At 38.6% G+C, this 24,079-nt stretch overlaps 1 protein-coding gene across 1 annotated transcript in view; it reads left to right on the forward strand.

Annotated features, from left to right (window-relative positions):
• LOC126298975 (uncharacterized) overlaps window positions 1-24,079 on the forward strand; it is a 974,877-nt gene that overhangs the window by 870,009 nt on the left and 80,789 nt on the right. The window contains exons 19-20 of the mRNA XM_049990596.1: window positions 6,266-6,440; window positions 13,201-13,372. Coding sequence (XP_049846553.1) covers window positions 6,266-6,440; window positions 13,201-13,372 — 347 coding nt within the window. The remainder of the gene's footprint in view (window positions 1-6,265; window positions 6,441-13,200; window positions 13,373-24,079) is intronic.

Genomic DNA, 24,079 nt, shown 5'->3' on the forward strand with positions numbered 1-24,079 from the left:
CTATTTGAATGACACCAGGCCTTGCTCCTCAAAGTAGTCCATATACAAATTCATGATTACAGGCAAGAGCGGACTGTCCATTGTGATTCCTTCCATTTGTTCATAGTATTCTCCATTAGACAGAAAATATGTGGAGGTCAAGGGATACCTGTAAAGGTTGATGGTCTTCTCATCAAATTTCTGACCAATAAGCTCTAGTGACTCTCATAGAGTCATCCTCATGAATAAAGAAATGAGACCAGAAATCACCAGAATATCTAAGACTTTCACCCCCAAGTTGTCAAAGCATTTCACAATATCCACAGAACTGTGGGTGTGATAAGAGTATTTACCCACATAAGCACTTAGTATTTCCATTATTATTTTTCCAGCAAATATGTCGGTGCAACAGCACTTCACCTATGTGGACTTTAGGGAGTCCATAAAGTCTTAGTGGTACAGGTTGTTGAGGCAACAGTTTCTTGGCGACCACCTCTGGTAAACCCACATCCTGGAGAAGAGCCCTAGTGTTGTCCTCCACCTTCTTTGTGGGGTCAGTGTTGGCCTTCCTGTAGGACTTCTTATCTAACAGGCTCTGCATCTTCTCAATTTTGTCCTTGTGAGAAAGAACAACAGTAGTGTCAACTGAGATTGTGGTTATAATCTGAGCAAGGCTTGGCAACCAGATCTGAGTTCAATGAAGGAGACTGTCAGCAAACAAAGCTATCCAGTGATCAGGGCAGACAGAGCTTTTACATCAGTGCAACCACAGACACTAGCACCTCCAGAACTGCTGACTCACAGTTGCGGGCACGGATCGTGAAGGGAACAGCACATGGGGTAGAGCATATATAATTCGGCCCTGCACCTTGGGATCTCATCAAGTACTTGGTGAGCTACCAAACTGTGTGCATCACTGCTAGTGTGCCTGACTGAGACTATCAACAAATTACGATGTCTGGCAAAACAAGAAGACACTAATGGTAAAAAGTGAAACAGTCACTTCATGCAGAGGAAGAGACAGATGTTGCCTCATCTTCTGATGCAAAGGAGGCTATGGGAGAAGAAATGGGGGAGATATCTTCTTTCGCCAGACATCATAATTTGTTGATAGTCCCAGTTAGGTGCACTAGCAGCAATGTGCACATTTTGGTAGCTTTCCAACTACTTGATAAATTCCTGAGGGTGCATGGCCAAATTATATACTCTCCCCCTGTGTACTGTTCCATCCATGGTCTGTGTCCGCAGCTGCACATTGGCGATTGTGGAGCTCCTAGCATCAGTGTCTGTGGTAGCATTGATGTAAATCATCTGTCTGCCTTGATAGTTTTGTTTGCTGAGAGCCTTCTTCATTAAACTCAGACGCAGTTGCCAAGCCTTGCTAAGATTATAACCACAATCTCAGTTGACACTACTGTTGTTCTTTCCCACAAGGACAACAATGAGGAGAGGCAGAGCCTGCTAGATGAGGAGTCCTACAGGAAAGTCAATGCTGACCCCACAAAAAGGCAGAAGACAAGCCTAGGGCTCTTCTTCAGTATACGGATATACCAGAGGAGGTCACCAAGAAACTGTTACTTCAACAATCTGTACCATCAAGACTTTATGGCTCCCTAAAGCCCACAAAGATGGGGTACCATTGTGCCCTGTTGTCAGCAACGTTATGGCACCCACATACACTCCTGGAAATGGAAAAAAGAACACATTGACCCGGTGTGTCAGACCCACCATACTTGCTCCAGACACTGCGAGAGGGCTGTACAAGCAATGATCACACGCACGGCACAGCGGACACACCAGGAACCGCGGTGTTGGCCGTCGAATGGCGCTAGCTGCGCAGCATTTGTGCACAACCGCCGTCAGTGTCAGCCAGTTTGCCGTGGCATATGGAGCTCCATCGCAGTCTTTAACACTGGTAGCATGCCGCGACAGTGTGGACGTGAACGGTATGTACAGTTGATGGAGGGCATATAGTGGGCATGCGGGAGGCCGGGTGGACGTACCGCCGAATTGCTCAATACGTGGGGTGTAAGGCCTCCACAGTACATCGATGTTGTCGCCAGTGGTCGGTGGAAGGTGCACATGCCCGTCGACCTGGGACCAGACCGCAGCGACACACGGATGCACGCCAAGACCGTAGGATCCTACGCAGTGCCATAGGGGACCGCACCACCACTTCCCAGCAAATTAGGGACACTGTTGCTCCTGGGGTATTGGCGAGGACCATTCGCAACCGTCTCCATGAAGCTGGGCTACGGTCCCACACACCTTTAGGCCGTCTTCCGCTCACGCCCCAACATCGTGCAGCCCGCCTCCAGTGGTGTTGCGACAGGCATGAATGGAGGGACGAATGGAGACGTGTCGTCTTCAGCGATGAGAGTCGCTTCTGCCTTGGTGCCAATGATGGTCGTATGCGTGTTTGGCGCCGTGCAGGTGAGCGCCACAATCAGGACTGCATACGACTGAGGCACACAGGGCCAACGCCCGGCATCATGGTGTGGGGAGCGATCTCCTACACTGGCCGTACACCTCTGGTGATCGTCGAGGGGACACTGAATAGTGCACGGTACATCCAAACCGTCATCGAACCCATCGTTCTACCATTCCTAGACCGGCAAGGGAACTTGCTGTTCCAACAGGACAATGCACGTCCGCATGTATCCCGTGCCACACAACGTGCTCTAGAAGGTGTAAGTCAACTACCCTGGCCAGCAAGATCTCCGGATCTGTCCCCCACTGAGCATGTTTGGGACTGGATGAAGCGTCGTCTCACGCGGTCTGCACGTCCAGCACGAACGCTGGTCCAACTGAGGCGCCAGGTGGAAATGGCATGGCAAGCCGTTCCACAGGACTACATCCAGCATCTCTACGATCGTCTCCATGGGAGAATAGCAGCCTGCATTGCTGCGAAAGTTAGATATACACTGTACTAGTGCCGACATTGTGCATGCTCTGTTGCCTGTGTCTATGTGCCTGTGGTTCTGTCAGTGTGATCATGTGATGTATCTGACCCCAGGAATGTGTCAATAAAGTTTCCCCTTCCTGGGACAATGAATTCACGGTGTTCTTATTTCAATTTCCAGGAGTGTATTTGCTGGCAAAATATTTAATGGAAATACTAAGCATTTATGTGGCCTTATCACATCCATAGTTCTGTGGATTTTGTAAAACACTTTGACACCTTGGGGTGAAAGACTTAAATTTGATGAGAAGACCACTGACCTTTTCAGGCATCTCCTGACCTCCACATATTTTCTGCTTAATGGACAATACTATGAACAAATGAAAGGAGTCACACTGGGTAGTCCAACCTTGCCTGTAGTTGCAAATTTGTATATGGAGAACTTCACGGAGCTAGCCCTGGTGTCATCAAAATAGAAACCCATGTGTTTTTTCTATTATGTTAATGATACATTTGTCATATGGCCCATGGAAGGGATAAACTCCTTGACTTCCTTACACATCTGAACTCCATCCACCTCAACATCAAATTCACTATAGAGAGTGAAGCAGAAGGAAGACTGCTATTCTTGGACATTATGCTCCAGAGAAGAGGTGATGGCACCCTGCACCACTGCGTGTATCGAAAGAAAATGTGCACTGACCTGTATTTGCATGCAGATAGGTGACACAATTATTTGCAGAGGAATGTCATGCTAAAAACACTAATAAACAGGGCCTGCATCATCTCAGATGCAGAGAATCTGTCCCAGGAGCTGGAATTTCTCAGAACTGTATTATGAAAAAACAGGTATCCAGAGTGGCAGATGAGGCATGCTCTCTGCCCCACCACTACAGTCACAGAGGAAGAGGCAGCCAATGCCTTTATACCATGTACTGGTGCACTGTTGGGGAAAATTGAATGCATATTCAAGATGCACTGAGTAAAAATTGCCTTTTGCTCAGACAGTAAAACACGAGTATTACTGGAAAGGGCCGAAGATGGTATTGGCCTGTGGAAGGCTGGAGTATACCAGATTCAATGCCAGTGTGCAAAGAGATATATTGGACAAACAGTGTGCTCCATCAAAGAGCATTGCTGAGTACACCACAGGTACATTCAACTGATGTATCCCAACAAGTCAGCAGTCACAGAGCACTGTTTGTCTGAGAATTATGCAATCGAGTATGACCATACTAATATCATGATACAGACTTCTAAATACTGGGACAGCATTATTAGAGAGGCCATAGAAAGTTGCATCAGGGATGATCTCATCAACCAAGATTGTAGCTATAATCTCAGCAAGGCTTGGGAACTAGTACTGAGTTTAATTAAAAAGGCTCTCTGCAAGCAAAACAATCTGGTCAGTATCGTAGACAGAGCACTTTCATCAATCCTACCACAGACACCAATGCTAGCCTCTCCACAACCCCTGCTAATGACAATGGCGACATGTCTGATTGCTGAAATATTGTGTCCTTAGGATACTATGAGGCACCAGAACACCTTTGGATTGTTTTACCAGTTCATTTATGTCTCATTGATATTTTATACATAGTATACTATGTTTTGCATTTTGGGAAGCACACAGTTTTACATTTCTGAATGTTAGAGCAAGTTGCCAATCTTTGCACCACATTGTCATGTTGTCAACTCCTGACTGAATATTTGTGCAGAGTTTTCAGACATTATTTCATTTTAGATAACTGCAATCTCTGCAAAAAAACAGGTCTTACTATTAATATTGCCTGCCATGTCACAACAACATGAAAAGTAATACCTGAAGCTACATCTGTGTCTGTCAGTGACTTCCCACCCAATAAAATATGATGCCTCTGCCCTACCAAGAAATCCTCAGTCCAATCGTGAATGTTTTTTGATGTCCATTTGATCATATATTCATTAATACAATATGATTCTAAAGGTTAAGTATTTTACATTTTCAAGTCTAATATACTACATGCATAATGAATGCTATCTTTCTCACTAACTCAAAACTAGATTCCCCAAATCCCCACTGTACCATTTAATTTGCCCATGAGGGCCAAAAACTGACAAATAAAGAACATATCATACAAACAAAGACTTACACGAGCTCTTCATATTATTCTATGACACAAAATTTGTTTAGCCCAAAGACTGACAATTCTTGTCCGTGTCCAATTTTCTGGCTTTTTGCGTCACCTGCATCGTTAAATATTCAACTGCCCCATTTTGCAAGCTGAACTTAAATGATGGTTATTTAAATTGATTTTTAGTGTAGACATTTACAGAAAATACATAGAAATCTATGCCTGTGCCTTGGAATCACACAACTAGGATGTTAAAGCAGATACTAATGTCTCCCATATTATGCTGGGCAGCGTGATCTGCAACTCTGAAATCCAACCTGGCTTAGGCCATAGTCTGTTGATTGTAAATTATATGTGTGGACAGTTGGTTGGTAGTAATGTCCACATAAAAATTTGTACGGTGATGGAGATGTGTAATATGGCCATTTTACTGGTGTCTGTATGACTGATAAGATAGTGTATGTCAGTGACAGCACTGGTATAATGCATTCTGTGTGGATGCATAGCACAAATCTTTCACATAACGTGAACTATGTGGTATTGGAACTCACAAAGGAGTAGGAGTGATTTTAAGGAGAATTTTACAGTCTCAAAGTACTATGAAAGGTAGCTGAAGCCTAGATGGAAAATGTGGTTCAGGTGTTCGAGTGCAGGATAGTATTGTGTAATAACAAGGTACTGGTGCCTTTAAAGACAGTCACTACACATCCAGACCTTGTCCATAAAGTCTCTCATGCTATAGCCTCCCTTGTTCCTAATACTCAAACCACACTCACCAACCAGCCATGAAGGAGTACTCTTTTCATTACATAATCACACAAAAACTGGAAGAGATGGACCACATTGTCCAGCTATGCGAGATTGACAACTGAGATACTATGTTATGCATGTTCATATAAACTGTTTAAAACATTCACTACATAGAGAATGATATTATTGTTTTTATTCTGTTAAGTATTTCCATTGTCATAAGAATGATGCCATTTATTTGTTGTAACTGTAATATTTTATTATTCATTTACAAACTTACACATATGATACAGAAACACATAGAATGAAATTCCTAAACTGAATTAACAGAAAATGACATACATCCTAGATTTTCCAGTGTCTGAAAATCGCATACAAAATATTCAAAATAAATGTTATTTTTTCTGGTTTGTTTCTGTTAGTTTATTGACTAGACCTAATTGGAAACAAAAGTTCAGTTACACACATTCAACACAAAGCTTGTATGACAGATATAATAGCTAAAGATATTAATTTGCAGTTGCTCAAATTCATCGAGTGGACTCAGACTATGAAATCAAGCCTCAGCCACAACTGGAATCCATTACTCCTCCATTGCGTGGATGGACATCCCGTGCCAGTTCCTTTATGGCTGAGAAAATGTCTTTGATTGAGAGGTTGGGTGAAAACTCACGTGCCTCATCTCTGCTTGACAGGTTACTTTTAGCTTGTGTACTGTACTAAAACTTTATAAAGCTTTCAATGATGATAAATTTTATGGAGTGTAATGATAGAGTGTAATGATAGAAATATTTTACTGCTGAATATGGAATATTTTCAAGTTTAGTTAGGAACAATGATTTCAAAAATCACATTATATTCATGAAACTATGAAATACATGAATACTGTTAATGTCCTTTCTTGGATATAACATTAGAAATATTGTTCTTTTAACATTGCCATTACCACTTTTTATGTAGTCAGCTAGAAATAATTTTTAAAGGCTTTTAACATCGAGATAAGTTTTATATCCACCACTATATGGGAAGAAAGCATTTACATTGCCTATCTCTATTTGTTCAACAGCAGGCCCTAATACAGTCCATTAACTGTCTACATCATGAAACAGAAGTACTGAATATGTTTCACATGTGTTTTGCAAGCAGTTTCCACTACATAAGAGCTGCTACTTTCTGGTATTCTGCCAATACATCATTGCCTCTTATCTTTGACTTGCTCTAGTCACTCATATTTTTTTCTCCCTAGTGTTACCTGATTAAATATCTGAGTACAGATAAAGATCATTAACAATATAGCTGAATGAAATTAAACTATTATATTGAGTGCTATATGGGCACCAGGTGACCATGTTGCATAAAACAACAGCGTCTATTAAAAAAAAGGTCTGGTTATTTATGTGATAGCCTGTAAAAGGTCTTTATGTAGAAATCCCAGTTTTTTATTTTTATTTTTTTTATTCATCTCATGATGTACATTTGTAATCCATTTGGTTTGCGTACAGGAGACATGTCAAAAATTTATAAAACAGTTACAATGATTTTTACATTAATCAATAATATCACTATAATAAATAATAACACTATAAGGACATTTCCACGAACGTGTAACACATTGTACCCAGTTAAAATTTCCAGTTCATCCTGCATGATTTCATACACTGAGTAGTAACACTTCAGTGTCAGTACCTCATACAGCTTTCTTTTAAGTTAACCTAAATTTCTCTGGATCAACTTGTTCCCTTTTAATTTATATCAGATTTTCATTCCCATGTATTCAGGTTCCCGGGCATACAGTCTGAGGTGGTGGGTGAGGAGTATAAAATTTTCTTTGTTTCTAGTATCATGTGAATGGACAAAATGGTTTCCCTCAAATAATTCATGTCAGGTGGGGCAGTACACAAAATAACATCGTAAAATAGTAAGCACTGTGTCTATTAAAATATTTTTTTGTTTATTACTCATTTATTTTTCAAAAATAGGACCTTTACCTCCTCACTCACCCCTGTTTAGCTGTATTTTTGAAGTTTTCTTTGTAAGTATTTTTCATTATAAATGAAAATAGACAGGTGTTACCAGTTCAATAACATAACTACAGCAGCAGCAGCAGTATTACTTGTAGTCAATACTAGTAGCAGTAGTAGTAGTAGTAGTAGTAGTAGTAGCAGCAGCAGCAGCAGCAGCAGCAGCAGCAGAAGTAGTAGCAATAGTACTAATAGTAGTGAAATCACACAATAATGGCATTAGGTACAATTGTAATATTACTATTGTGACAGTTGAAACTGTGGGTGAAACTATGATTAGGTTTTGCTCACCCTACTCTGAATTTAGAGCTTCTCTTGTGTTACAGTCTATTAATGTCACATCTGTTTTCTGTTATGTGTTATGACCAGATCTAGCCAACAGAATTAATGCCACAATGTTTCTGCCTCCTAAGTAAAAATAGGATCATCTTCAAAAGCCAAGAACTTTACAAGATTACAGATAATGACAAAAAGACCATTTTCTTTTATTCTGTCAAAATTTCATTTATGAGAAAAATAAGCTTTATTAACAATTTTAATTAAAACAGTCTTGGCCATGTAAAATAATTTAGTTTCATTTTTAAATGTGACCAGATTTGATATGTGTAAGATCATCTTCAGACCAATTATTCCATGATGATTGTTGGAGAGTAGCATGGGGCAGGAACCATTCTGGGAAAGTGTGAGGATCGACTGCAACTCTAAGTCATGACACTATGGTATCTCTTCCCAATCAATTAATCTTAATCACTGGCCCCAGTCTCTGTATGATAGTGTTTTGCATTATCATATATACTTGAGAATTCATTTCTTAATACTACTCATGTTACAATATAAGTGCATACAACTACTATATCTGAATTTCACTTATTAACTAAGAATATTGCCACAAAACTCTTTTCACTTGACAGTATAATGGAAAGGATAGTTGCTACTCAACATATAGCAGAGATGCTGAGTTGCAGAAAGGCACAACAAAAAGACTATATGAAAGTTAGCTTTCAGCCAACATGGCCTTTGTCAAAAACAGACAACATACACACTCACACACACTCATCCAAACACAATGCACACACACATGACCACAGTCGCTGGCAGCTAAAGTCTGGAAACTCTGGGCATATCACTCTTCTCACAGGCAAGGATCCCACCAATATCATTGTCAAATGTATTGAGGAGTCTGCCAGCTTTCTGAAACCCCTAATTATAAACCCAGCCACTATGGTCCCAACAGCTCCTTTAAGCATAAGATCTATTCCAAAATCTGACATTTGAATCCCTTTCACTCGTCATACTTGCAACCCAAATCATCCACATTTTACCTCATCCAAAAGCTCTACAAAGCCAACTCCATCTTTCTACTAATTATCAAAATGTGCAGCAACATTTTATATCATTATTACCAGTCAATCTCTGCACTTCCCTTTCCTACCTCCAGGACAGTAATCACTTTCTCTGATTGTGCCTGTGGCTATTCCATGCCAATATCCTTGCTATCATAGACTTCTGTCTCTCCCATAATCCTTCTGAGACAATATCCACCACCTCCTTTTGATCAATGGCATTCTACATCATAATTAAGTTTTGCTTGAAAGACAAATTCAAAAACAAATTAGCAAAAGTGTGATGGGTATGTATGTGGTACCCTCCCAGCCAACCTGTTAACAGGCTATGTACAAGAATTCTTCTTCTCTATTCAGTGTCTTAGACCCTTTATGTAGTTCATATTAACTGCAGCATCTTAATGGTCTGGACTTCACCAGAGCCTTTACAGACAGACAAAATACTGCCCAGCTGCTACAGAGACAAATATTCTACAACATTTGTTCCAGTAACATAAACAAACCTGCCATCAATGTGAACTATCTACCACTAGGTTTTAGTGACTCAGCATCATTATAAATGAGTATGACAACCAACCAATTGTCTGCTCACATTAATGGTCACTGTCAAACAGTGGCTAACCACAAGCTCAATCAACAAGTTACTAAACAGAATTCATTGCTCCAATGCAATGGTTTTAGTGTGATCGAATCATTACTATGCTAGGATGAACACAGAGGCCATAGGTACCTAACAGCACAAAATAACTTTAACAGAAATTAAGAATGACTGAAATTAGACAAGTTGTGGCCCTTAGTGTGAACGCACAAACAGTTCAGTTTGCTGTACTTGTTTAATTTGCCTACTACTACCTGTGTCTTTATAACCTTTGATGATGTCACTAGCATTGGAAGATGAAATTTCAGGCAAATAAATATGCCTATGGCCAAGGCCCAATGCCCTTAAAACAAAAATCACTGAGGAATTATAGCCTGTGACAGCATCCATAGTCTGATCAAATTTCTTTAACTGCTTAGCAGTTCAGATTGTTCATTCTTTTTACAATTTATTTTAACTGCTTGCCATAGCCAGGAAATTTTTGAAGAGTGTCTTTCGTAGTCATCAGGGACACATATAGAATGACAACGTTGGTTCAGTAATGAATCTTGTTTTTATCTAGGTAGGCAAAACCAGCAAACTGATGTGTGAAGAAACTTCCACAAAATCAAATTTCCATCATTGCTTTCATATGATATTCAACTGAAAAACTTCATTCTGTGGATTGAGATTTGCCTAGACTATCATATCACTTCTGCCATTCATTACTCCTTATAGTTGTTACAAGAAAATTCTGCTGCCACTGGAAATACTGTTGGTGGCCTCACTCACTTGAGCTGAATTACATCAATAAAATGTTTGATCTCACATACTCACATAGTTACCATAGTGTTCAATTTCCTGCAAGCCTACTATTCCATCTTGTGGCTTGCAACAATATATTATCTTTTCATACCCCCCCCCCCCCCCCCCACCCCCCACTCCCCACCCCCCCACCACCCATATTTTATGAGTTGGATTAAAGTGGCTCCACAGTGCAATATTTGATACTGAGTATTGTGTTTCATGTTACTTGGGACACATTAGCACTAAATGTACAAGTTCACATTAGAATGACTGGTGACCTATTTGCAATATGGAGAACCTATCACCATCTGATGAGTGTGAATTAATTGTGCAGTACAGGTTGAGGCCTAAACACTTTAATAATTTCATGTTTCATATCATCTGTACCCTCTTCTTTCATCTCAACTTTAACTGTATGATACTTGAAAGTGTACCTTCTACAGGCTACATAACATTTTGAATTACAAAATTGCAAAGCCATTCAAACTGAATGTACATGAGCTGAGACTGTTACAACTGCTCGCAGTATATTCTGCATTTTTTAGACTGCAGTAAATAGGACTACCTCTGCGTTTCTGGAACTGTCATAATAGAATTTATGTTCTGATCACAGCAAACTACTATCTTGTGATATGGATTCAGTACATAATATCAGAACATTTAGTGTAGACTAAACATACAATCATTTATATACAAAAATAAATATTGATTTTACTTATCCGATGCACAGTTTGGTACTAATGTGTATCTGCAGTACCTTGTAGTTGATAAATGGAAAACTGGATAAGATGTCCTTTCTTTTCACATGCATAGCAGTTGCCTTCTAAAAATAAAAAGAAGTAAGACATTTATTTATTGGCATGGGAGGTATATGAGAGAGAAACTAACATTATTGGAGATTTTTCAAAAACTATGGAAAGGATAGATTGATTGCTATTCACTATAAACATGACACACAGAGTTGCAAGCAGGTACAACAAAAATACTGTTATACATTAAGCTATCTGCCAAAGGGATTTCTATATACATAAGTTAAGACAAAAATTGATGATGACAGCATTATAAGTACAGAATTACTGGCCAAGAATATCACAGAACATCTCATGCAGCACAGGTATTGTGCGCTGAGTTGCATGTGGCTAAGCATTGTTATGGATCAAACAAACTACTATAGTGAGCAACCAACAGCTCTTATGAATGGTCCATCAAAATTTCAGCAGTGTTTTACAAAATTAGAAATGTTTTTGCAGTTCAGGTCCAGCCAAGAAGCGAATGAGCAGGATATTGCACAAAAATTTCTATGCAGCTGCAGCCTGACTGAATTCTATTTGATATTTATGACACCATTGCATCAACTTCTTCTCAGTTTGCAGTATGGAGTGAGCAACATGCATTTCATCATCAGTTCTCTCCAAGACCCTATTGGCACATTCTTGGTGCTAGTGCAGACATGTTTGTATTCTCCGTGAATTCAATTTTTGTTTGGGTTTAAGGTTCTTTGGCATATACCTGGAACAAAAATTCCAAAACAGCTGGTAAGCTGGTACTTGTTTATAATTTCATACAGTTATCAATAGGATGGTGATGCAAAATTCCTACTTAGTTCTGTAGTACTAAATTATTATTCCACTACAAGAATATCTAAAACCAAAGTATAGTAATGAATATGCAAACAGCAAGAAATATGAACTATGTTTAAAAGAAGAAAACTGCATACCTAGAAAATATCATATGGAACACCACATATATACTTGTGTAGTTGATAACAGAAGGGAAGGTCAGGAGGTAAAAGAAGGAAAGGGGAAAGAAAAATATCCTGGTTAGATAAACAAAAGTGGTGGACAGGATTACTAAGTGTAGATCAACTATTACATACTGCAGTTCATAGAAAAAGATGCATTATGTGATCACCAACATCCATTAATGGATAGACTGAAAAACAAGATTCTACAAAGTGTTCCACTATACCTGCTCCATTGCACCAATATCTATGAGGGATAATTGCACTGTGGACTCTTTTTTATAAACAATATGCTGACCATTACAAAATTGTCTTCACAAACAATGCATTATCTAATATTTTTGTTATTCTCAGTGAGTTCGACTAATGTAATGTTCTAGGTTTTCCAACCATGTGAGTTCATTAAAATGGTGTAATGTTTCAACAAGTGTCACTCTTTACATCTTCTAGTGAAGATTATGGCCTAGGTTTTGGAAACAAACTGATCCTATTTTATGTTTTCTGTGGATTTCCTCAATAATTTCATTCACCTGCTTGGATGAATTCTTGAACAAAGCCATGACCATTTACCTTTCCCATTCTTTACACATTGATTTAGTGTTATTTCTTTAATGTTTGTAATATTGACTACATGCTACAAGCATTTATGACATTATTGTGGCTTTCTTTACTTACTGCATATGAATAACTCTATTTATATATTGTAAATCAATCATTGAGATTAATTAGTTTCATGATTACATTACTCCAGCATTCAGTTTATGTCAAAGGACATATCAAAGCAGTGTAATAAAAATTCACCATCTTTAAAGTACAACTAATATGTGCTTTTAATGGCAATCTAATATTAATTTAGGTCCTTTGTGGGAAGACACTTACTTAATACATCTGATACTAGTTACAGCATGCTCAAAGTGTAATGAGACCCACATCATTTTTGCTAGACAGAAATTTTTGAATATACAGGTATCTGCGACCAGCAACAGAGGAACAGTCTCAGCAAGCTGAGATGTGCACTCATGAACTCACAGCTACATCTTCTGGTGAAGAATGTGAAACATCAGGTGATGATGTATGGGGTACACCAACAAGCGGTGGTGATTTGGATGAGGAGTCTATATTCACAGCAGCCACAGGGGTAAGTATTCATTTCTGTTAAAGGGTCCTCCAAATATAATGTTGTTGCAATGTTGTTGTTTTTGTAAATCCTTGCACACATAGTGAAATATTATATTTTACGAAGGGTTGGAGGGTCATGACAGGATAGATATCAATTTATGCAGCATTCTTTGATTAAATGTTTTGGGAAAAGAAGTTCTTTATTTTTATACATTAAGAAAATGGACTCTACAGGGTGAAATATTATATTTTACAAATATTATATACATATTATATGTAATAAAGAGTTGGAGGGTCATGACATGTTAGATCTCAATACATGTAGTGTTCGTGGATTAAATATTTTGGAAAATGAATTTCTCTATTTTTACACATAAAGAAAATGGATTCTACCAAACTTCAACATAAAAAGTTTGGAGGTTGTTTGTGGATACTTTCTAAGGATTTTGGCTCATTACACCACAATGAAGTAATTATGGCTTATTTGTTTGTTACTCTAATCACCTTTGCATGTGTGTGAATACAACAGTAAAATGCCTGTAATATACAATCACAAAATATGCAACACAAAACATAAAGTAATACAACAATCCACAGATGCAAAAGTATCTTAATGCCATTCCCGCAGGAACAGTTAGAATGGCATAACTAAGTCACTCTTCCTTTGTATTAAGTGAAATCTTATATGAAGTACAACTCTTCATCGGTAAACCTATCCACACTTCGATGTATCAGTGTTAATGCACAACTAATACTGCCAAAAAAATAAACCAGAGGCCAAATCAAACACTACTGAATACAGGCTTGAGGGAGAAGAGGGAAGAGGACATTGCTGTTGTCAACAGGAAGTACCATGAGTGAAAGTAAATAATTTGTTTCTAGGCAACACACACTGTGCATACTACTGACAGGTGCCCTGTTATAAAAACATTTTCCATGAAATAGAGATCCAAAGCTAACTGAAAAAATCAAATGAAATGCAATTACCAGAATGAAATGTGCACTCTGCAGCAGAGTGTGCACTGATATGAAACTTCCTGGCATATTAAAACTGTGTGCCGGACCGAGACTCGAACTCAGGACCTTTGCCTTTCACGGGCAAGTGCTCTACCATGAAAGGCAAAGGTCCCGAGTTCAAGTCTCAGTCCAGCACACAGTTTTAATCTGCCAGGAAGAGTGAAATGCAATTACTCTGCAACAACACACAGGCTGAAATCCTCAGAAAATATCCTTGAGAAACCTGCAACAACTGATTAGCTTTCATGACCAAGAATTTATTTCATGTCCAAATTTGTAGAATCATTGAGTACCAGTGGTAATGGAATAAGAATATTTTTTCAAATGCAATCATTCAAAACCTAGATTCACACTCAGTCCCATTTTCAAACCATAAGAGGTCACTGAATAGAAGTTCTTCACAATCAGTTCTATGACTGATGAAGTGAATATCATGGCAAGAATGACAACAGGGTCATTTGCACTATAGAAGATGCTGAATTTAATTTTGTGTACTAATAGCTTAACTCAGCACATGTTGCGCAGTTTAAACATAAAGTCATTCATTTGTTTGGACATTTTGTTCTGTGTATTTAATCACAAGGAAGAACCATTATGAATGTGTAACATCTTATTATATACAGCAAAGTGGAAAATCCCTTTAACTGGGCTGAAAATTTAGTGCACCAATAATAATCCTTCGAGCCTTCGGTAAGGACTCTGAAGAAATGCTAAGACTGAATGTCTTGTATGAGACATATAATTTACATACACTATAAGTTTTCCAGAGAAAGTTAGCAAATAAAATCATTAAGGATCAAGTATTCGTAAATTCAGACAGTATGATTATAAGGCTGGAAACATCATTACAGGCTGCAGTAGTTATTAGTTATAGTTCATTAGTCCACAAACCAAAATCAGACACCACCAAGTGTCAGAGCTGTCAGGTGTCAGAACATACAACATTTCAGGCAGCTACTAAGAAAGGAAACACTGGGTGAAATATATAGACATGTGAAAAAATTATACATTTTATAGGGATATTTGTACATTACATTCCTATATAATTTCCAGACAAAACATAAAAACCTACATGCAGTCCCAGAAAATTCTCTTGACTTATTGTTGGTAAATGTTATGCAAAAATGAAATCTCCATGAAATCTCAGAAACTCATGGAGTCATTGATAAATTTCACCAGCATTTAGAAAAGTACAAAATGATGCTTAACAAGGTTGTAAAAGACTCAAAAAAAAAGGATGTTAGAATAATGTGGAATGACACGAAACCTGAAAACTGTACAGCAGATAGCAGACATGTGAAGACAGCCAACAAAATTTCATTGTGCAGATAGATCATAATGACATAAAAATTACTTTTACTTTTCCTGGTAAAACTGTCACCTTTAGCACATTTTTCAAATATAAGTGAATAGTTAGTCATTGAGTGTAAATCATAGCCATGTGTTACCAGAAACCTCAAATAAGAACCCTGGTTACTTCCTTCTGATTTGACATAATGATGAAGAAATTTTAGCAAAATTTATCACTTTAAAATCCAGATATTATTCAGGCACAGACAACATCCCATATTTCATTATTAAAAACTATCATGACATTACTAAATCAGTCTTCCAATTTTGCAACAGTTCATTGTCAACTGTAACTTCCCTTTTTTATTTAAAGAAAGTAAAACTAAACATGCTATTGAAGAATGGGAATAAACAAGATGTAGTAAATTTCAGGCATGTTAAATTATTATCTGGTTTCTCAAAAGCTTAGAAAAATATTTTCCAAAGACAGACTCTCAAATTTCCTTTATAAGGGACAGAGTTGTAGCTTGGTACACTTTTCAGACTTTTGCCTCTAGTTAGTCCTGTAATAGAAGTTCAATATGTTATCTTATCCCATTTTTAAATAATGACATTCAATTTATTTGTGCTGAAGTTTTTTTCTGAAACTACAAAACATGCTCTAGAAAATTAAGGCTTTACCAAATGTGAAAATATGTTCCAAGGTACAACATGGTCATGCACCTAGGAACAAATATTCTATTCAAATTTAAAAGCATTACAATTGAGAAAATCTTGTTAATACTGTGTTTAGTAGCCTATCCGCAACGTTATTACTCTAATACACACTAGTAAACAGTAAGTGAAATCAAATGAATGAGAAGTGTTATCAGAAACCAGTTACAAATTAAATACATTTTGAAATTGAATCTATTGGAAATGAACACAAATTTTCATTTTCAAGACAGGTAAAATTGTTAAGACATTATAGAAACTCAGTTCATTTGCAAGTATCACATGTTTCATGGCAAAAGACCTTCTGTTTCAAAGTATAAAATGGTGCATGACCAATGAAGAGTGGCTTAACAATGTTATATAAAAAGTTCCAAAAATATTTAGCATTTTACTTGTCAAAATATTCTGTATCTAAAGCATTAACAGTATATTCCAAATAGTTTGAATGTTCTATGCAGGACTTAATTGTTTAGAATGTGAGATACTTCCAAATGCTGAAAATAAATAAATAAAGCCCTCATGTCTAACAATAACAAAACTATGTAAAATGGCAGAAACTGCTTATGTTGTCTCTAGTGAGCATTTCTTCATATGATTCTAAAATTAGTCACTAGACTGAAGTACTGGGCAGAAAACCATCACGTGTTTGTAGATACACTGTCCTTGAGCTACAGCACTCTCTCCTAAATGCAAGGCATACACCAGTGATACGTTCCTTTCCACAGAACAACATAGTTCCAGGAAAAGCTGCTGAGCTGGCACTGACACATTTCAATTTTTTATAAAGTGCTCCATAATTTAGATAGTGGAGAAATTATCACTGGTGTATGCCGTGACCTGTCAAAAGTGTTCAGTATTATGGGTTACAAGATATAAAATTACATACTCTGGCATGTAGGTATCAGGAACAGTGGTACTTGGTAGAAATTCAGTTTTATGAAAATCCAAATTTAAGTAAACATTATTCTTATTATCAGTCATTAAATATGCTTCACTTTTTTGTCAGTCTTCTGACAGGTTTAATGCAGCCCTCCATGAATTCCTCTCATGTGCAAATCTCTTCATCTCAGAGTATCACTTGCACCCTTTATCTTCACTTATTTGTTGAATGTATTCCATCCTTCTAGTACCATGGAAGTTATTCCCTGGCATCTTAACACATGTTCTGTCACCCTGTCCCTTCTTCTTGCCAGTGTTTCATATGTTCCTTTCTTTGCCTATTCTGTGGAGGACCTCATCATTACTTATCTTATCAGTCCACCTGGCATTTAACATTTTTCTGTAGCACCACATCTCAAATGCTTCAGTTCTATTCTGTTTTGGTTTTCTCACTGTCCATGATTCACTGCCATACAATGCTATTCTCTAAAAATATGTTCTCAGAGCTTTCTTCACCAAATTAAGACATATGTTAGATACTAGTAGACTTCTTTTGACCTAGAAGACCACACTGTGCTAGTGTGTTTTCTATGTCCTCCTTGCTTTGTCTAACATGTGTTATTTTGCTTCCACAGTAGAAGGTTTCTTTAACTTCATCTTCTTTATGATCACCAATTTTGATATTAATCTTCTTGCAATTCTCATTTCTCATACTTCTCATTACTTTCATCATTCTTTGGTTTACTCTCAGTTCATATTCTCCACCCATTAGGCTGCTCAATTCTTCTGTACCTTCACTGAGGATAGGAATATTATCAGTGAATCTCATCATTTATATCCTTTTACTCTGATTTTTAAACCAACTCTTGAATCTTTCTTTTATTTCTGTCATTACTTATTTTATGTATAGATTGAACACTTGTGAAAGACTGTCTTACACCCTTTTTAATTCAAGCACTTCATTATTAGTCTTCCAATCTTATAGTTCCCTCTTGGTTCTTGAGGTGTTATGTATAATGAAACACTGCAGAAGTTTAAAACAGAAATTTCAAGTAGCAGTTGAAATGACTGGAAAATGTTATTGTGAATGTAAACAAAATAGTATCTTCAAACTTCCAAAATTTAAGAAATCAGAATGTCCAGAACATAAACATGTAGTGGAATGGCGAAACTATTCAATCAGTAACCATTGTAAAATGTCTACAAATTAGCTACACAGTTACCTTAGTTTGGCTACATGCATTGAAAATTAGAAGTAAAGTACTATATTTAATAGTAGGCTATATCTTCTGCAAATCTCTTCAGTTCAGAGTACCGGTATGTCAATTTCAGTTGGTTGTACTTGTTTGATGTAGAGAAGTCTTAGTCTTCTTCATGCATTCCTCCCAGATATTTTTCCTTCTTTTAATTCTGCAATGAAGTGGCAGTGCCTGTGTAGTCATCCAATCCATTGGTCACTCTATCCCTAGCTAGCCCTTCACAACAATCTTTCTCCTCCTGTGTCATTAAAGGCTTTATCATTGATCATTCTCTCAGTGCACGAAATCTTGAGAACTCTTCACCAACACTACGCCTCAAAAGCCTGTAGATTTTTCCATTCTGGCTCCACTACTGCCCATGTCTCTGAGCCATATTACCATTTACTACCACTTATTACCATTTATTACCATATCTTCTTTGTTTGCCAGTCATCACTCGATACACTCCATCAGTGTTACAAGCTTGAGATTACACAAGCATTATAAAACAAAGACAAATTAGCATAAGTATGCATAATAATACAGAACAAATTTGCAGAAGCATAGCATAACACTTAATGAAATATTGCGTGAGAAATTTTTATCAAAGACATGTTCGGTTTATTTCATAAGTCAATGTACAGTTTATGGAGTCCAATTTGCTGATTCACTGTCAAAGAACTCATTTAAACTGCACAGTGGTTTTTTGCATAGATTTTGTGACACCTTTCCGTGAAATTTTACCAAGTCCTAGGACTGTATTTTAGTATTTAGATGGTTGAACATTTTAATAGCTACTATTGGAAAACTGTCCCATATCATATAGTGTCGACACCTTGGGATGTCTATGTCTTCCTTACTGTGTGTATTAGAATTCTGGACCTCACTCCTGTTGGTGAATGTATCACAAGTTTCTTTCATTTATGTGAGACAGGAGAGGTCATATTGACTGAAAACTGTCATCACTCCTAGACATGTGAAGATGAATTTGCAGTGGTCAAGTTTCCTGCTTGATCTTGCTGGCCAGGGTAGTTGACTTACACCTTCTAGAGCACATTGGGTGGCACGGGATACATGCGGACGTGCATTGTCCTGTTGGAACAGCAAGTTCCCTTGCCGGTCTAGGAATGGTAGAACGATGGGTTTGATGACGGTTTGGATGTACCGTGCACTATTCAGTGTCCCCTCGATGATCACCAGAGGTGTACAGCCAGTGTAGGAGATCACTCCCCACACCATGATGCCAGGTGTTGGCCCTGTGTGCCTCGGTCGTATGCAGTCCTGATTGTGGCGCTCACCTGCACGGCGCCAAACACGCATACGACCATCATTGGCACCAAGGCAGAAGTGACTCTCATCGCTGAAGACGACACGTCTCCATTCGTCCCTCCATTCACGCCTGTCGCGACACCACTGGAGGCGGGCTGCACGATGTTGGGGCGTGAGCGGAAGACGGCCTAACGGTGTGCGGGACCGTAGCCCAGCTTCATGGAGACGGTTGCGAATGGTCCTCACCGATACCCCAGGAGCAACAGTGTCCCTAATTTGCTGGGAAGTGGCGGTGAGTCCCCTACGGCACTGCGTACGATCCTATGGTCTTGGCGTGCATCCGTGCATCGCTGCAGTCCGGTCCCAGGTCGACGGGCACCTGCACCTTTCGCCGACCGCTGGCGACAACATCGATGTACTGTGGAGACCTCACGCCCCACGTGTTGAGCAATTCGGTGGTACGTCCACCCGGACTCCGTATGCCACAGCAAACTGGCTGACACTGACGGCGGCGGTGCACAAATGCTGCGCAGCTAGCGCCATTCGACGGCCAACACCGCGGTTCCTGGTGTGTCCGCTGTGCTGTGTGTGTGATCATTGCTTGTACAGCCCTCTTGCAGTGTCCGGAGCAAGTATGGTGGGTCTGACACACCGGTGTCAATGTGTTCTTTTTTCCATTTCCAGGAGTGTATGATGTGCAAATCCTCCATGTATAGCTATTCCTTCAGTATACCTATCTTCATTCGTTTATTGCATCCTCAGTGTATTTGTTCAAGAGTAATTGGGAATGATTTTATCCCTGCCAAGCAACTCTACGTCCTCTTGCAAATTTTGCACCATCTTTTATTTGTCATCTGCTGTCTAATTCCTGTAAAGGTGCTGGCTTATTTTTTTGTCATGTTGACCCAACTCAAACACATTAAAGTTTTCACCATTTTATACCAGTCTATATTTTTGAAAGCCTTTTGTGGATCATCAATAATAATTATAATAATAGTAATAATAATAATAATAATAATAATACACATTCACATCTAACTAAATTATTTAACAGTTACATTGCAGACTTATACACATTCCCTGATACACTTACACATGGAATAACTTATCTGAAACCTAAAGATCAAGCGGACACAGCTAAGTATCACCCCATAACATGCCTACCAACAATATACAAAATATTAACTTCAGTAATTACACAGAAATTAATGACACATACAACACAGAACAAAATTAGAAATGAAGAACAAAAAGGCTGTTGCAAAGGAGCTTGAGGATGTAAAGAGCAACTGATAATAGATGCAGAGGTGACATATTGAGCTAAAACTAAACAAAGGTCGCTACACTACGCATACATTGATTACCGGAAAGCTTTTGATAGTGTACCCCACTCATGGTTACTACAAATATTGGAAATATACAAAGTATATCCTAAATTGATACAGTTGCTAAACATAGTAATGAAAAATTGGAAAACCACACTTAATATCCAAACAAATTCAAATAATAACACATCACAACCAATACAGATTAAGTGTGGAATATACCAAGAAGACTCATTAAGTCCTTTCTGGTTCTGCCTTGCTCTGAACCCACTATCCAACATCCCAAATAATACAAATTATGGATACAATATTATTGGAACATGCCAACACAAAATCACACATTTGCTATACATGGATGACCTAAAACTACTGGCAGCAACAAATCAACAACTCAACCAATTACTAAAGATAACAGAAGTATTCAGCAATGATATAAATATGGCTTTTGTAACAGACAAATGTAAGAAAAATAGCATAGTCAAGGAAAAACACACTAAACAAGAAGAGTACATATTGGATAACCACAGCGATTGCATAGAAGCGGTGGAAAAAACAGATTCCTATAAATATCTAGGATACAGACAAAAAATAGGAATAGATAATACAAATATAAAAGAAGAACTGAAAGAAAAATATAGACAAAGACTAACAATAATACTGAAAACAGAACTGACAGCAAGAAACAAGACAAAAGCTATAAATACCTATGCCATACCAATATTGACCTACTCATTTGGAGTAGTGAAATGGACTAACACAGACCTAGAAGCACTCAATACACTTACACGATCACAATGCCACAAATATAGAACACATCACATACATTCAGCAACAGAAAGATTCACATTAAGCAGAAAGGAAGGAGGAAGGGGATTTATCGACATGAAAAACCTACATTATGGACAGGTAAACAATTTAAGAAAATTCTTACTAGAACGAGCAGAAACTAGCAAAATACACAATGCAATCACTCATATAAGTACATCGGCTACACCATTGCAATTTCATAACCACTTCTACAACCCTTTAGATCACATAACATCAACAGATACGAAGAAAGTAACTTGGAAAAAGAAAACACTACATGGCAAGCATCTGTATCATCTAACACAGCCACACATTGATCAAGACACATCCAACACATGGCTAAGAAAAGGCAATATATACAGTGAGATGGAAGGATTCATGATTGCAATACAGGATCAAACAATAAACACCAGATATTACAGCAAGCATATTATTAAAGATCCCAGTACCACAACAGATAAATGCAGACTTTGCAAACATCAAATAGAAACAGTAGATCACATCACAAGTGGATGTACAATACTAGAAAATACAGAATATCCCAGAAGACATGACAATGTAGCAAAAATAATTCATCAACAACTTGCCATACAACATAAACTAATAAAACAACACGTTCCCACATACAAGTATGCACCACAAAATGCACTGGAGGATGATGAATACAAATTATACTGGAACAGAACCGTTATAACAGATAAAACAACACCACATAACAAACCTGACATCATACTCACCAATAAAAAGAAGAAATTAACACAACTAATCGAAATATCATACCCAATACAACAAATATACAGAAGAAAACAGGAGAGAAAATTGAAAAATACATCCAACTGGCTGAGGAAGTCAAGGACATGTGGCATCAGGATAAAGTTGACATTATACCAATTATACTATCAACTACAGGAGTCATACCACACAATATCCACCAGTACATCAAGGCAATACAGCTACATCCAAACGTATATATACAACTACAGAAATCTGTAATTATTGATACATGTTCAATTACCTGAAAGTTCCTAAATCCAATGTAACATATACCATACAGTTAAAAGGAAGTCATGCTAGATTGAGGTCTGCGTCACTTTCCATTTTTAATCAGACATAATGTCTAAGAAAGGAAAGAAATAATAATAATAATTTTGTTGTCATTAGACCATTACCACAATGACAAAATCTCTCACATAGTACAATACAATGCATAATTTAAAAGTAAAAGATGCTAATTATTGACATTAAATATGATTAATTACATTACAAGTAACAAATTACTTTATATTGTACTCTCCTGGAAATGGAAAAAAGAACACATTGACACCGGTGTGTCAAACCCACCATACTTGCTCCGGACACTGCGAGAGGGCTGTACAAGCAATGATCACACACACGGCACAGCGGACACACCAGGAACTGCGGTGTTGGCCGTCGAATGGCGCTAGCTGCGCAGCATTTGTGCACCGCCGCCGTCAGTGTCAGCCAGTTTGCTGTGGCATACGGAGTCCGGGTGGATGTACCACCGAATTGCTCAACACGTGGGGCATGAGGTCTCCACAGTACATCGATGTTGTCGCCAGTGGTCAGTGGAAGGTGCAGGTGCCCGTCGACCTGGGACCGGACCGCAGCGACGCACGGATGCACGCCAAGACCGTAGGATCCTACGCAGTGCCGTAGGGGACCGCACCGCCACTTCCCAGCAAATTAGGGACACTGTTGCTCCTGGGGTATCGGCGGGGACCATTCGCAACCGTCTCCATGAAGCTGGGCTACGGTCCCGCACACCGTTAGGCCGTCTTCCGCTCACGCCCCAACATCGTGCAGCCCGCCTCCAGTGGTGTCGCGACAGGCGTGAATGGAGGGACGAATGGAGACGTGTCGTCTTCAGCGATGAGAGTCGCTTCTGCCTTGGTGCCAATGATGGTCGTATGCGTGTTTGGCGCCGTGCAGGTGAGCGCCACAATCAGGACTGCATACGACTGAGGCACACAGGGCCAACACCCGGCATCATGGTGTGGGGAGCGATCTCCTACACTGGCCGTACACCTCTGGTGATCGTTGAGGGGACACTGAATAGTGCACGGTACATCCAAACCGTCATCGAACCCATCGTTCTACCATTCCTAGACCGGCAAGGGAACTTGCTGTTCCAACAGGACAATGCACGTCCGCATGTATCCCGTGCCA

Source organism: Schistocerca gregaria, chromosome X (genome assembly GCF_023897955.1).
Source record: "Schistocerca gregaria isolate iqSchGreg1 chromosome X, iqSchGreg1.2, whole genome shotgun sequence".
Lineage (NCBI taxonomy): Eukaryota > Metazoa > Arthropoda > Insecta > Orthoptera > Acrididae > Schistocerca > Schistocerca gregaria.